Source organism: Temnothorax curvispinosus, unplaced genomic scaffold, assembly GCF_003070985.1.
Source record: "Temnothorax curvispinosus isolate PA1 unplaced genomic scaffold, ASM307098v1 QBEX01008992.1, whole genome shotgun sequence".
Taxonomy (NCBI): domain Eukaryota; kingdom Metazoa; phylum Arthropoda; class Insecta; order Hymenoptera; family Formicidae; genus Temnothorax; species Temnothorax curvispinosus.
The window spans coordinates 116895-134324 of NW_020218772.1; the positions used below are offsets into that span (position 1 = coordinate 116895).

The 17430-nt window shown below is 34.0% G+C and overlaps 1 protein-coding gene across 1 annotated transcript in view; it reads left to right on the forward strand.

The window, feature by feature from the left end:
- The window catches only part of LOC112458555 (muscarinic acetylcholine receptor gar-2), a 49455-nt gene that overhangs the window by 12206 nt on the left and 19819 nt on the right, over nt 1–17430 (forward strand). The window contains exon 2 of the mRNA XM_025022246.1: nt 11518–11694. Within this exon, the coding sequence (XP_024878014.1) occupies nt 11597–11694 (98 nt within the window). The 5' untranslated portion in view covers nt 11518–11596. The remainder of the gene's footprint in view (nt 1–11517; nt 11695–17430) is intronic.

The following is a 17430-nucleotide window of genomic DNA, read 5'->3' on the forward strand; positions in this document are numbered from 1 at the left end:
TACACGATCAATATAACACAGCTTCATTAATTGATTAACTCGATTCAGCAAATCGTACATTATTTCTCGTTAATTTTAAAACTATAATCAAATTATATTAATTAGAGTGAAAGTTTAAAATATGGCACAAGATATATTTGAATTCAAAGAGACAATTCTCGCTCGCCGTATAATTTCGTTACTTCTCCGAAAGAACAAATCACGTAAGATATCTTCTTCAAGAAACAGTTATCACTTTAATATGGTTACGAATTTTTAATGCCGCAAAATAATAATTATTTATTATAATAACTACGAAATATTACGACATTTTTTAGTACTTATCACAAGAACGTTTCGAGGAGAAATAAAATAATACAGAACCGCTCGTACCGGAAAGAAAAAATATTTTATTTTATTTTATTATATTAAAAAAATAAATGTTTGGCGAAGGCCAACGCGCTGACAGAATAACTGTTATTATTTTAAAATATTTAACGTTTTATAAAATTAAGTTATACCGAATATATTCTGATTTTTGCATTTCGATAAATATAAGCAGCTCTACACTGTATATTTTGTATTGTCTTTTTGTAGACAGATTAATGTCGTTTAAGATTACAATTAATTTCGTTTGAGTGAGCGTTTTGGGATGAAAATACTGTTATTAAATTATCGAAGGAATTTATTACGATCTGTCTGCTATAGGTATTATTAATGGCAAATCGTTTAACTGTTACACGTGAATTATTTAATTCCTGCATTTGAATAGTCGGTTAATTACTTTATTTTAAAAAATGATCTGATTTATTACGTGAAAAATAAAGACTATCTTTATTTTATTCGAAAAATAATTTTAAGAATCTAATTTTTACGCGAGCGATATGTTGCGTCTTACATTACCATTTTTCAAATTCATTAAAACTTATTTTATTATTCGTGCACTTTACTCAACAGATGCGAGATTTGTGCATGTGATATTTTTCGGTTAATTTTTAACATTGCGCATAAAGACCACATTTAGAGTCGAAACGTTTGTTGTTATTGCTTGAATTTAAACTTTATTATATGACCTAAGCACCAACAACGAACTTTGTTGGCTAGACCTTCTTAAAATGTTTATTTTTATTTTTATGCAAATGTGACAACTAATTGTTAAGAATCTATAAAGTTTTAAAAATCTGTTGGATCTAAATAAAAAGCACGTAACTAATTGTTCTTTTCTCAATATTCCGAAAAAAAAAATAACAAGATTTAAAAGTTATTAATATATACACGCATATATTTCTTCTAAGAATCGATTATTGAATCATGAGGAACAAAATTTAAAGTATACCACCAGGACAAACTTTATTCGAATTTTTTAATTGATTTATTTTTTATTGATTTTTAATTTACAGCTGAATTCTTTAATAGAAGCACAACTGTAAATACGGGCGTAAGAACCCAATTAATGCATTGTCATGAAATATCACTTCACGGGGTTGACAACTAATTATTCATATATTACGCAAAATAGCAGAACGACCGCCATGTTGTTAGAGTCAAGCGTAAATATCATTTCTATCCTTTTTCGCGACAAATGAGAAGCAAGCCGGCCAATTAGCCGAATTGTTTCAGAAATTACCTGTGAACGTTCGCGAATTATAAAACGTTTCAACTGGCCGTTTGCGCGGAGTGGCCACAAGACATACGGTAATTGTTCGCACAATTAATTCTGTTGCGACTCGCGAGCGAAGTACGACATTCTGAATGGTAGAAATAACGTGCGGTTGGCCAGTTCAAATGCACAGAGCTCCGCAAAACGATTTCGAGCCGATTAACTGGCGGATTCGCGCTCTCGTCTCGCATTGTCTATGATGAGCGAGAGCTAGAAATGTTGGATTAACAGCGCGCGCGCGGTCGACGTATTGTTAGTTTCGCTATACTATCGTGTTTGCTTGATTTCCACTGGCCCATGTAACCATCCATAGAAATCCAATACCGGACGTAATGTGAAAACGCGTAAACACATGTAGCGCGGAATCTGCGAGTGGCAGTGAAACTGATTTGCAAGTAAAACTATGAATTAACGTGCAATGCTTTTATCATAAGGTAAATGACATTGCGCTGCTCGTTTATTCGGTGCCTGTGCGTTGCATAATCATTACACGATTTGTCCGAACCATTATCATCGCGTCACGAAGCAGTGATGTGAAAATTTCGCGATGCGCATACTTATATAAGTTGCACGCATTGGTTGAAATATATAAATGTATGCATCATATAAAATATGCGTTATATAAAATGTGTTTTTATCATATAAATTAAATTTTTAATTTACCGTAGATTAAGTTAAATTTTTAATTTAATGAGAAATATTTAATTAATTGTCATTGCAGAATCAAATGAAAATAGAAAAATATAAAAACAGTTTTTCCATAAACCGTATAAAAATGTTAATATATTTTTACAGCACGTAATTATTACAATTATTTAAAAGAAGACCTAAAAATTGTGCAAGTTTGCTCGTGAATAAATCTAGTAAATGTTAAAAGAGCCGATTTTAATATGTATTTATTCATTTACATTTAGAAGTAAAAGGATTGAAGAAAGGAATAAAAGTTTCTAGGAAAACGCGAGAGCTCTTCCACAGAGAAATCGATTATCCGGCGAGAGAGAAAAAAAAGTGTGTCTCCGAAAGAATGTTTATCGGTACTGCGCAGAAAAACCAGAAGATCACGATATTGTGGAAAGAACCATAATCCCCAATAATTAAGTTTCACGTATAAATGACGAGTTTGGCATGCCGCCCAACACGCCAATTACTAAAATGGACACCCGATTGATTGATCGAAATACGCGGATATGTGTGTTGACATTGTTCTCGGTCGCCCAGCTCGGCAATCTATGTGAACCGCTTGAAGGGTGTTTGGTCTGCGAATTCTATCGAGTTCAAGTGAGTTAAAATCATTTTCTCGTTCGTTGATATCATTTCACGAGTTCCCCCTCGTGAGAAGCATTTCGCCGCTTCTACAGAGAAAATGATTTTCTCTCTCTCTCGCTTTGTTAATCCTTCATTGGATATTGGATTTTGCGAATATGTATAATATATTCACACAATCTGATTTATTTATATATGCATTTATATGTGTGCATATAAAGTACGTCTATATATTTTATTAATACGGCTTCTCTCATATATAAATCTTTCGACAAATTTGGAGTTAATTTAATTTAATTTAATTTGGTTACTGGATTACGAATTTTCGCAGAAAAATTTTTTATAATTTTTCAACCTTTGATATTAAACACTTATGCTAGCGTTTAATTTATTTTAATTAAACTAATAAATTAATAAAGATTTGTAATTTAAGAATTATTCGACTTTCTCGACCTTTATCACGCATAGATTCTCGAAAAAATAAAAATGAGATTTTTGCGAAAAAAGTTTACAAGTACAATTTATTTGTTAATTACGAAAACCTTTACTACAATTGCAATAATCGTATGTGAAATATAAGTGCCAAACAACAGTTCGATCAATTCGCTGAAATACAATTTTATATTACCTGGAATCAATTAGTAAAGCGTAATACAATTCTTGGAATTTTTCTCTTAAAGAAAAAATATATATAAATAGACGTAATTCTAACCGAGCAATCGCGGGGTTTCATCTCCGCCTCTGGATGGATATTCAATCAGCCGAGCTAGCGGCGCCAACTTCCTCCGGTGGAGCTAAATAGAAAGCTCCGGTCTTATAGAGCTGGAATTATTTGCAAGTCGGAGAGGCATGGGCATAGCGTGCGAAGATGATTCGCCGTCGGAAATCTACATCGGTCGGGTCTAAATTGCTGATTAGCAGAGCACCGTCCGCGGTAGTCGTGGATTAACTTCCGCAGGTCGCCGCAACCGACATTGGCCGTACGTTCTCATGCGCACACTCTATTGCACGTTAATCGGCGATTTCCCATGTGATATCCGATCGGTGGCATTTAATCGCGCGTTATCACGCGCCGCGCACGACGGATAATACTCGAGATAAAACTGGTATGGACTGTTTCGCATTTAGCATGCCATGCGTTTCGTTTGTGCCTTTGATCAATCTGAGGTCGACTTTATATCTTGGTCGAAAACATCAGGAACTCTTATTTGTGTTGCAAGTTCTTTATGCTATTAGAGATATATTTGCAAATTTGCCGAGTCCACTTGATGTTGAATTAAGAATGAGGTTTCACCGCGTTTGCATCTCCGAAGCTAAATTCCCCGCCGAGAACTTCACTTCTCCTTTAATTGTTTATGATCTAAAAACTATTGATCTTTCACGAAGGAGGAGCGGAGAAGTTCGTGTATTAAGAGTAAGTCAATTTTTAATGTGTCAAAGAGAGACATTTACAGATGTCTTGAAAGATTTAAGGCAACTTGTGTACGTTTCATGTTATCGACTTTTGTTATCTGAAAGAATTTTATCGATAAAATTGTGTACCGAATGATATAATTGTTATGCACGGGAAATTGCACTGCAAGATTTAATCACTTCTATGCTAAAAATACAAACGCGCTCACGATTTTTCTCGGAACTTTTATGAGATAATGGACAAATAAATAAAACTACTAATTGAACCTTTGTATATATAGCGTGTCTTTTGAACATTATTTCGGTATTAAGACTAGAAGATTAAGATTAAGATGTGTGGTCAACAATTATCAAATTATGATTCCTATCATTTTTATTGAATTAGTCATATAAAATAAAACTTGCTTTTTAGATAAAGATTTTGTTATCTTAAGATTTTGTTATCAAATCATTCATCATTGTAAATTGTGTGTTAAAATATGCTAAAATGTACTTTGCTAAACATGTTTTTCTGAATAAAATAATGTCGTTATGACGGAATGACATCAATTTGTTACCGTCGCGAACTTTTGCTGTAGCAAATTGTTGCTTATTATTAACGTGATGAAACAGCCACGTTTTCAAGTAATGTCATACTTTCAGCAAGCAAAGTTAAAATAAAGTAATCAAATATCGAATCTGCAACATACAATTAAAATACAAAAACGAACCGATCAATACATTAAATTGCCATTATCTTAAAATTCTCGTTACCTTCTATAAAAAAAATTTACCAATCTAAACTATAAGAAAGTAAAAAATACTTAAATTGCAATTTACACATAAATTTACCTATATAATATAAAAGTAAAGAACTAAAGTAGAAAGCTGAAAATGCAAAAATAAAAATAGGATTAAGTTTTGAAGTTGCAAATAAAGATAAATTGTTAGTATCTCCTTATTCAATCTCGATTAGACTTAATTTCAGTAGAATTATCGAAAGTCGCAACTTAGGAAAAAATATAAGCACGGTCAAAAACTTTTATCACGGAAAAATTGATGCCGGATAAATAGACGAACAGTGCGAGCAATTTGAGAAACTCTCTACATTATGGTGTTATATAGTATTTTATATATTTATGCGATACTTTTTAATGTATGTGTATTACGAAGATACTTTAATTTGTGTATCTGGCATATGAATCGTTAACCAATCGCGCGCGCAACTGGAGCTCGCTGACTAAAATTGATTAGTAAGCTATTTCACGTGAGCGGTAGCTTCATATTATTCGACGCCTGATGAATTATTCGCGGAGATACATCGGATGATGAATCATCCTATGCTACATTTTTTATTTCTGCATCGTGTGTACGACCGGATATACACGAAACAAATAAATGAGTGTTAATTGCGCTGTATCAATAAAAGTGATTGATGGCACTGTCTCAGTTTCTGCGTAAATCAAGCCAAGGATGTGTAAATTAATGGTTTAAAGAAAAAAATCTAAAAAAAATTATTTATAATATTTATTATATTATTAAAATTAGTAATTAGAATTATATTAAAGCTTATATATATTAAAACATGACTGCACATATAATATATGGAATAAATCGCGAAATACAATCAGAAAGAGTGAGCCTATCTCAAAATCCTAATCTACCTAGTCTCAAAATAAGCCGAAAATAATAGAATAAATTTTTTTCGAAAAGATTTCGTTTTCGAGAAAAAGGACTTTAGAAGTTAAATGAATACGTGTCCATTTAGCTGATATTTGACTGATGTAACGGTTTTCGTTATATTCTTTATAGTATAATTGTTTAAAAATATTATTTTTTTTAAATAAAAAGTTTTTATAAATTCCACAAACGAATATATATTTATAGTGAGGAAATATAAATGTAGCAAACATTTGAATGATTAACGCTTCACCATCGTTTCACGTATTGGAGAAATGACAAAAGAGAGATATGATATACCTACTACAGTTCTAATACCTAGATGCTTTAGCTTCAGCCTAGATGGCATAGATCCAAAACTGCTATTCTGAGTTATTACAAATAATAACTCAGAATAACAATTACAAGTAATAACAATCTACGTCAATTTATTTGACTCTTTTATATACATAACAAAACAGATTCTAACTATATTTTTATTAATATTAATATTCAAAAAATCGAGATTTTAACGTTTAGAAAGAACGATTTATGATGCAGGAAATTGTATATTTTATGACACTGACATGAATATATCATATTGTAAATAAACGCGTTTATAATACAGAGCAGTTTTTCGTTAGAAGCGAGTCACGAGTTTCTTTCCTATATTCCGAAGTTGTCGACTGCTTTTTAAAGATACATAAATATAAGCGAAATGCTGTTTACATTTAGAAATTGTTTGTTTTAATATTCAGTGTGCTCGCAGATCAAAGTTTATCGAACAATATTAAAAAAAAAGACTATTTACAAATGTCAATTGCAGTGTCACTGCGCGTTTGTCTTCGAATTGAAGGGCCTGATATTCTCTTTTCGCGTTTTATTGTGTGAATTCACGGAAAGAAAGGATTTGCTATATTAGCAAAATCTATTCGTTAAATATGAGAACAACTAACATTTTTTGCTGCGAGAGCTAATTAATTTAGCAATAGTAGCAAAACCTTTTGTTGCAAAAAGTTTAATTGCTACTATTGCTAAATTAATTAACTCTCGCAGCAAAAAATGTTAGTTTTCCCTATAGTAGCAAATTCTTTTTTTTTCGTAAAGTACTCAGCACTACTCATCAGCCGTGGGACACGCTGCAATTCATTTGTATTATTTTTTCATTATTTTCTGTTCCATGCAACACACATTTGTTTACCGTTGCGTGTGCAAGCGTGTTTCACCGCGAATCGCCGGCGGAGAGAAACCACCGGCGAAATCTACGCGCGGTTGGAAAGAAAATGTAGATGTATCGTTGATTGCCATCCGGGCGAATGAATACGCGTCTCGCAGGCGATAAGCGCCGGGAAACGGGATTGACGTAAAAGTTTCGCGATATTTCTTCCCGCGTGAATCGCAGGGAAAACGAGGTACGAGTAGGCGGAAACAAAACGCTCGCGTTGTAAGATGAAAGAAAGAGGAGCTGCGCCGGAGATTGTATAAATTTGCGGACTGATAAAGCTTGAAGTACCGTGTTATACTCGTCCTCGCGTCTAAATTTATCCCCGTTTCGGGGAGAATAAGCATTAGGCAAGACGGAAACCCGGAGATGAGGATGATAAAATGTGTCACAACCCCGATTTTTCCATTCCAGCGGCGTAATTATTTAAATTTCTTTGAACAAATATTTCGCTACAATGTAACATTTTTGAAGTTCAAGTCTAATGTTAACTTAAATTAGAGTTTATTTATTACATATATTTGCTTATACTTTACTTTACTCTATTCTCTGTACATATAATTATTTATTAAAATTTAATTAATAAATACTTCTTTTTGTGTAATATATCTTTTATCAATGCCTAATAAAAGGAGTGCAATATTTTGTTAATTTATCAGATTATTTAAACTATATTAAGCGTCCAGAGTAATTATTTAAATAGTAATACGGCGAAAGTTATTTACATGTGTTTTCTAGTTTACTGAACTAGTGATTTTAGTCAAGAGAGTGATTAAGCACGTTTTCTACATCTTGATCTGAAATTAGTGAACGAGGAAGTATGATCTGTACGATTTCCATGTCAAGTACAAATGGCTGATAGTGTCGTCTTCTGAAATATGCACTTCGCGCACGCAATCCTTTAAGTATTTTAACCATCTGGGATGTAGGTATAAATTGCATTAAGGTTATATCTAAATTCGGGATGTATCATGTTTGCGAATAGATCTTTTTTCTCGTAAATTTTGTGATACGTTGTGATTTCAACGTGATGCTTTATCTTCTTTTTTTTTCGCTTTGTAATATTGTAACAATTATAACTTTATAGTTTAGATTCTAAATAATAAAAATAATAAATGTCATTGTTACTATTGCCGTGGTGCCAGTGAAAAAAGTTATAATACATTCATTTCCAAAGCAGAAGAGAAATCTGATATTCTCGAATAACTTAATAACAGCCAATGCTAATTGGGGTCTCGTTAAGAGACGGAGATAAATCCTTTTCTTTTATACAATTGCATTGGATTCGCTAATCAATTCCGTTTATGAATTATACTCCTTCTATTTTTGACATTGCTTGTCGGTGCATTGTAATGTAAATTGAGTAACTGTAAATATGCCGAAATAAAGCTCTTATTACTTAAAGACTTCATGTCGTGCGCGACATAATTTCTCCTTATAACTTTATTTTTTAAATTAAATAAAAGCTTTTTATTACGAGACAGTGAAATGCGTTTTATTTAAAAGATAGCGAGCATTTTTCGAACGTCTCAATTTATCGTCATTGAATCGTTGAGAGATAACGATATCGTCGTGCAGCCGCTTTATCGTACATTGAGAATGATGAAAATAATGTGTTGAAAGAAGCGCCGACGATCTGATAAATATCGCGTGTCACCACTGAATTCATAAATATGTATTAAGTTGCGCTGCAATGTATACTTCTTTGAATGGAAAATGTGTTATCGATCGCATTTATAAATGAACGCGCTACATTTTATTGGAATAGAAAATCGGCAGATGACGAATATAATGAACCGTTGTAGCCCAGCAATGCGGCAAATTATTTCACCTTTAACGAAATAACGATCTAGGAAAGAAGGAAATTACCATGTATGAAACGTAATTGTAATGGCAGTGTTCTTTGACGAAAACCATCGCGGTTAATTTCCCGCCGACGTATTACGCCGGCATAAACGCATTAAATATTATACGCCTACCCCCCGCGTTTGATCTCTCGCTTAAAATTAATCCGATGATCGTATGCAACAATCTGCCTTATAAATAATAGATATTTATAAAGCACCTGACGTATGGCATATATTGTATATATTATTGTGTGACGTACATTAGATTCAATTTTATATTTAGCTAATTGAACGTTATAGAGTTTTTTTCTACCTGGAGTTATTCTGTCGCAAACGCACAGCTTTCTATTCAGGGCAGTAATGTAAATCACATTCTTTCTTATCGCGCGTTTCAACATTGTATTGACATGTGTTGTAACGTGATTTTCGTGGGCTTTAACATAAAAGATGTAAAATAAATAAAATTACAGTATTTTGTTATCATTACTATCGTCAATCTCTGTAGTTAATTGTTGTCGCGCATAAAATCAAAGGATAAACAGTACAGTTGTTGACCACTCTACAATAATTGGCCACATCTTAAAAAATTAAAGGTTATAAAGAAATACCAGATTAAGGGGATCCTGCAGCCGTATGATTTAGGTACCGTGCAAGTAAGATGAAGTAAGATTCAATGCGTACAAATTTAAAAAAGATCCATCGAAAAATTATTTTAGTAATGAAAATACGGATGCAGAATGACAAGAAGAGCAGCAACAGTAGTTGTTGGATCTTACGAGAGATGGCGAGCAATCGAAAAAAGAACAGATGTTATTTCGTTAGACAAAGACAGATATAGGGAAAACAAAATTAGAAAGGTTGACATTATCGACATCGAGGAAGTTCGTCTATCACTGCAGGATCCCCTTAAAATGTTTTTAATTATAAATACAAAAATATTTAATACACTTTTAAAAGAAACACTTTTATACATTTTAATAGTATTTCTTTATAATCTTTAACTTTTTAGGTTGTGGCCAATTATTCTAAAGTGGCCAACGACTGTACTGTTTACTCCTATATCAACATATTATTGCTTTTTTATCGTTTGTATTAAAAGTATGAAAAACACTCTTAACAAGCACTTAAAGTGGCATTGACGCTTACTGACAATATTTTCTTTTATAAGAAGGCATGTCTGGTTAAATGAAGTAGTGAAAGCACTTTTGGCCAGACGAGATTTTAAGTAGAACAAACAATTCCCTGGCGATTCGTTCGTCGAGGTCAAATGTTTTCGTCTCCTGTGTAAAAAAGACTATTATAAACTCGCTAAAAAAAGGGAAGGAAAAAAATACAAGTATTAAAGTATTACCGCGATAATTCTCGATGCTTAAGAAACATTTTGATAACGTTGACGCTATTGAGTTCGGTACGCGACGCATGATAATATCGGCACACTATTGACGTCGGAATGCTATTGATCGAGCACAAAGCATGACTGGTAGAAATTAAATTTTCTTATGTGAGATTCTTAACATACATATATGTATTACAGAGAACACGAGTTTGAAAATGAGATCTTACGTGGCAATGGTCTCGGGTCAACCCGCATAACGACATCTGCGCGTGACGCGTGTACAATAATTTCAGTTGCGTCGAAACTTGTATTTGCAATTGAAGAAAATTATATATTTTGCATTGTAATTTACTATACGGTACTAATAATTAATTTTCTCGCGAACAAGTCCGACGTTGTAGCGCGGTATAATATGAGATAAAATATACGCGCTGAAATTATTGACATAGAATTCTCTCTCTTTCTCTCTTTATCACTCTCTCTCTCTCTCTCTAGTTATACGAAAGAAATTTAACGACAAGTAATGCTTTCTGTCTACAGCATTTACACAATTGGTATTGTACATACGCTTATTTTATAATGGCCACATATTTTCTAGGACATAATCATAAATATAAAGCACGGAGCTCCGTCGTGTGCCACACGCGAAGGGAGGTATTTTTGCGTTTTATTTGCTTGACCTTGACAATACTATCACAGTCATTTGCAAAAAGATATTTATTATCGACAGTAGTACTTTGATAAATCTTAAGCCGTGCGTAACAGTAAGGCTGAAACATGCGATATTGCTTGCGATGATAACGGCCGTTTCAACAATTTTCCAGGCTGGGATAAAGAGTTTTATTTTTTACATTCCGTATACTTAACCGTAAATTCTACTTTACTTAATCTGCTTTAAAAAGCAAATTCATAAAATACGAACAAATAAAAAGAGAACGTTTATTTCGTTGTTTAACTCAAGGTTTAACTAGTATAAACTTTAATATAAAAAATTGAAAGATTAAAACAAATAATGGTCTTGATTGAATTTTTGCTGTAAAAAAAAGTTATTAAAGTTTAAGTTTATAAGAAAAATGCGGTATTCGTAGATATATATAGGTATCGCCCGTTTCTACCGATATTGAAATGATATATCTCTATTCAATCTTGACGATTCCAGGATGTCCGAGAGATGACTGGATACTGAGGCGGAGAGGGCGCAGTAGCTTTGAAGGTTGCTGCCGCCTCGGTTTGGTGGAATGGAGATGAACGGCACCGAAAGCAGCCTGAACGGCACCGAGGTCAACCGCACTTCCGCGCCGATCTTCACCATCGGCACGGACTTCATCACCCAATGGTAAGCGTCGCGTATCTTTTATTCAGAACGGACAGATTGACGCGCACACAGCCGAGGAATGCAGCTATTGCGCGAAACTATAAATGATATATAACATAACTTTCTGGCAATGCCAGGTGGGTCTCTCTTGGGTTCTTGAAAATTTTAGCATACAGATAGCATTGCGCATTGCAGAATCACAGTTTGCCATTACGCTGCCGATGCGCATAAGACGTACAAACGACGGTTGTTCCGCGCGTATTATTGTAATTTTTTTATGTGTTATCAGAACTACAGAGTAAAAATTTCCATAGGATTGTTGAATTTTAACTGCAGTTGTTTGTTAATCTCTCGGGAGATCTGTAAGCTGCAGTAAAAGCAGCGTTATCGAAACTGTACCCGCGAAAAAAAAATACAATAGTATTAACAAAGCTAAAAAAAAAGGACGTGTTTAACATTTATTTAAAACATATAGTTTTTTGTTCTTTTTTCTCGCTTATTGTAAAAATTTTTTATTTAACATTCTTCTGAAAGTACATTATGAAAGCCGCGGCTTTTTATACTTCTTGCATCCCGCTTTTTCGCGACTACAGCGGTTTGCTCTCAAATCCTTTTTGCTGACGTGTACTTGCACTATGTAACACACTATTCGTTCCACCGATTCTTAACATTCCCGAAGGATTTTGCGCTATAGGAAATGCGGGATAGATATAGATCGATGGCACAAAGTCATGTTAATAAGATATATCTACAGGTTGTCTCATTTTAAACGATCACCTCTCAACTTTTTCAATTTCAGTTATTTGGTCAGGAGAGAGACAAATAATGGTACGTGAAATTAATTTTCGACAAAATCTATATTTTTAAGGTCTGTATGAAGGTCATCTTCAATTTCTTAAATAAAACACCCCATTTTCAATAACAGAATTTTATAGCTTACGTGGAGATATTTCCAAAGACCTATAAAATAGTTAACATTTTTATTGAGAAGTTGCGGAGATATCATATCACGCATTTTACGATATCTTATGATCATATATATTCTTGTAAATAATATTAATCATTTAATTTTTCAGAGATATAGCGATTGTGACGTTGCATTAACATTGCGACGGATTACGAATTAAATAAATTTCGTTACGTTAATTTGTTTTTTAAAAAGTGAAGATGCTTCTCTCTTATTTCTCGTTACTTAACACGCGTATCACACATCGGTTGCCGTAATCAAAACTTGCGAGACAACACTAGCCAGTTTATAACGTAAATACCAAGAACGTCTGATTAGATTTGCGAGACTGTGTTAGCACTTTACGAAAGGGCAAGAGAATGAGAAGTTTCTCGCATTTAGATAAGCGATTCGTCATTTGGCGGAATGGCCCTCTTGAATTCCAAGCGGCTTCGCCAAGTTGCCGTTACCTCTGGGGCTTGCTCATTATCGAGGGGTAATAACATCACGCGGCACGTCTTATACAGTCAACGGTCGCCGTTTGTGTTCCCTTACTTTGCCGGGAATATCAAGGCTAAAGGAAATGAACTTTCACCAGGGACATTATTGAAGTAGAAAAAATTCCCTCGAGAAGTCGCCCTCTTTTTGAGACAAGATTTCTCCTCAACTGTTTTCCACTTTTAATCACGCCGAATGATCGTCACAAATTCTTGGAATCGTTATAATTGCTTCTCCATATAAATTTGCATAATAATTAAATTTGTTCGAAATTCTTGAAATAATCAGCTGTTATTTTGTCTGTACATCTAATTTAAAATAAACTTAAAGGCTTTTCTGAAGTAGAAATATTTTAAGGCGCATTACAAGGAGCAAGAAGGAGAATATTTATTCTCTTATCTCACAATCAGGCATTACAAGTACGACTTGCGCATTCGTCAAAAGCGTATCAGATCGATCAATCTTCTTTTTCATTTTTTCCTACAAATCAGCGTTCATCATTTTGAATCATAAACTATCATAAACATTACCGAACATATATATTTAATTGAAAATTATTTAACTTAGAACGTTACGTCAACTTTTACTTATATTGTAGCTGGTTCGCTTGCGTACATAAATACGTTTGGCGTGATGACATTTCAAGACAAACAATGCTTAGTATAACAGCCATTTGTGTACATCATAATCGACATTTTGCGCAAAGTCGATTTACACGGTCGAACTTTCATCGCTGTGTGCATCGCCTCTATACAATGGTTCGAAATAGTCTATATAGTTACCGCGTGCATATGATAGGCGGAGGCATTTGCGGGGGCTGATAAAACTCGCGTAAACCAATCCGGGCCAAATTGCATCCTTGACCTAGCAGGGCCACGGGTAATCTGGCAATGCGACGAGGCGAAGCACGCGGCTGACTGAGTTAGTTGATGGGCTACTCGACCAAATACGGTCGTATAAACGTCAGTCGTTATTTAACAAAAGAAAAAGTTCGATGTCGTGCAACGATGCTGAATCACGCAAGCGACGTCGAACAGCGACGACGGGCGCGTTGGTGCGCACGCGACTCAGGTGAAAATTTCGATTGTTGCGTGAGCCAACAACGTCGGCGACGGCGAAAGTCGTCCACATCAATGTATGTCACAGCATGTGAAATTCTCGCGTCAATTGAGAGGGAGCGTTATACCTGAAACATAAAGAAATGCGACGGGTAAGGTTTTAATTCATAGTGTGGACTTTTAATTAAGGGGCTATTCTAATTTAAAAGGTCGTAAAAAAGGTATTTTTCAGGAATTTTTTGTAGAGAAACGAAAAAGGTGAATAACGTTAAACTTTGCATTTAACTTTGTTCTTTTAGAGCCAGTTTCACCAACGTCGATTAACTGTAACCTTCGATCAAACTCACTCTTCATCTTTTTCTAACTTTTCCCCCTTAGAAAGAGACAAAGTAAGTTTAATCGAAGGTTACAGTCAATCGGAGATGGTGAAACCGGCCCTTAGTCTTATTTTAAGAATATCTTTTTATTTTCTAAGTATAAAAAAAAATTAGAAAAATTTCAGAGAAATGTTTTACACCGACTAAAAAAGTGTGGTTTCGAGAAAAACAGATTTAAAGTTTTTAATACAATTTTTACTTTGCAAAAACATCGAATTTTGACCAACGACTTTAGAGACATTTTCAAGATTTCAAATATTAAGAATATGTAAAAAAAAGTTAATTTTTTTGTACCTGTTATACCAGAATACCCCCTTAGTGCATATATAATATGAAGCTTTAATTCTATGTGACATCGGCAGACCATAGAGTTGAATAAGAACCGATAAAATTAAAAATATATATATGGCGATATTTATAGTATTAAAATCAGTATATTTATAATTATGTGACGCTATACGCTATACGATATACGTCAACATGAGTTGCATTTGCAATATTCAATGACCTAATCGTAACAGACAGATCGAAGTCCAAGTTGCTTTTATACACGTAAAACAGGTATATTATAAGGTTTATGATACGTTACGTTACACTTCCAGGAAATATCGATTTTTATCGTAACCAGTTAAAGCGTGAGATATTTCACATCCTTTATAACGCAAAATGTAATGTAACGAAAAACAATTTTTCTGTTATTATATAGATTTATTAATGCCTCTTTGTGATAAAATTCAACATTCTATCAGAATGACTGTGGCTTTAAGGCTGAAATAATCCACACTTTTTATACGTTCTTCTACTTTATAGAATTTGAATTTATTAAATAAATATAACAAAAAATAAACATTAATCTATTTGACAAATGTTTGAAATAAATGAGCTGTATAATTAGATTAAAAGAAATCTGTAAATTGGTTTAAAATATTAGTAGATATATATTCTATCTAAATTCTAAACGATATAATTTAAGCAAAATCTTTTTTTGCAACCTTATTATTTTATTAATATTAATATGTTGTAGTAAACATATATGCGTTATAAATAATATATTTATAGATGATTGAAATTGTGGCCAATATTATTGCATACAAAATTTGACAAAATACAAGAAGGAGAGAGAAGAAGAAAAAATGGCTTCGAGAGAGATACAGTGGGTAAAATATAGCAAGTCGATGGTATTCGGTATTCCCATCTTTTAGCGCGGCGACGTTGCATGTTAAAATGGAACAGAGCCATTAAATGGATCGACTGTTGCATCCAACATGAGGCGGCTGCTATTGTTTCGTTTAACTGTGTGAATGACACTCTGTAAAAGCGCGACTGGCAACATACCGTCTAACTAGATGATGCATGCGATTAGCACCGCGTCTATTATAACGCGGCGATCAATTGTCGTATTACTTTCTGCTCGCTAAGAAATTCCAGTTCCAGTATATCCTGGTCGGGGGAAAGGAAGTCTCGCGCGTTCATTCTATTCTTATTTTATTTTCTTTCGATTCCTCTATATTCATACATATTCCATTTTGAAGTGAACAAGTATAACATGCGAAATCCCCAATGTTATTAGAATTTTCAAAATAAGACTTTTATTTCTCAAATATTGATTTTCTTCTTTTCCTTTTTTTCTCCTTTTCTCTCTTTATTTTCCCAATTTGTCAACTGAGAAAAGCTCTTCTCGCCGTTCGCCTTGTTATCGCTTCCAAATCAAGCTCATAGAAAGAGCAAATTTAAGTTCGATTCTGCAACGAATAATAAAAATAAAAGATTTACCTCCCTCTCGAGTGATTTGACAGCATATACTATAGAATTACGTCCATCGCTTTAATTGCTTTATACGGTTCTCTCGCGCGCATTTCCAGTTGCCCAAGTTGTTACGCCAACGCGCAACGAAATTATCTCCCGTCGTTTTCCCGGTTTTGTGTACCAGAGAACCGACGCACGATTACAGCATATGCAGAGAACAAATAAAATAGATCGAGCAACGGGAACGACACTGGAGTACATTGTGATGACACACGGTGAATATTGATTCTCGAATTTTCATTGCTATGCCGCGGAGAGAACCGAGGGAAAAATGCATTCTCCATATAACGCTGGAATAAAGCTTTCGTACGGCTTTCGTATCGCGTATTCCTACTTCCTGGCGAGCAGATAGGCAACGTCCAAAATCATGGAATTCAATTTATCTGCGAGAATGCTCGATCGCATGCTAATAATCTTAGGAAGTGTACAGGAGGCGGTAAATCTTTGCGTATAATGCACGACGTATCGTTGTAGAAATAAAATTGCCTGTTTCTACCTTCTTTACGCGATAAACGGATCTTTTCTGCTCAAAGCTCATAAATAATCCGGCTTATAATCTGAGGTTAGTTAGCATATAAAAACTTTTCTAGAAACACTTTCTACTTGCGACTAGCGAGAGACTTGTGGCAGAAAATTGTGAGAGAAAATCATCTATTTTACTCGCGAGCACATTGAAAGTTTGTGTCGGCGCGATTCATAAACACTTTAATACTATAATATCATGCGCGATATTAGATATCTACGTGCTACACATCCGCGGAATGTAATGGGAAATCGATAGCATGTCCGACCTGTGTGAAAAACCGTATCTTCAAAGACTACCTTTTATAATATATTTAGAGATAGGGATATACACTTGCCAATATATTTAGTCGAGTTTGTTGAACAAACAATCGATGAAGGACAGAGATTGTATTTTAATATGAAGAAAAAAATGGTAATCAAGAGAGAGAAAAAGACAGGTACGCTGACGTACGTACATAAATGGTATGCACAATTTTGTCGGGGTGACTTGCGAATTTTTATATCTATGACGTAAGTGTTTAAATGGCATGAATACCTTTATAGCACT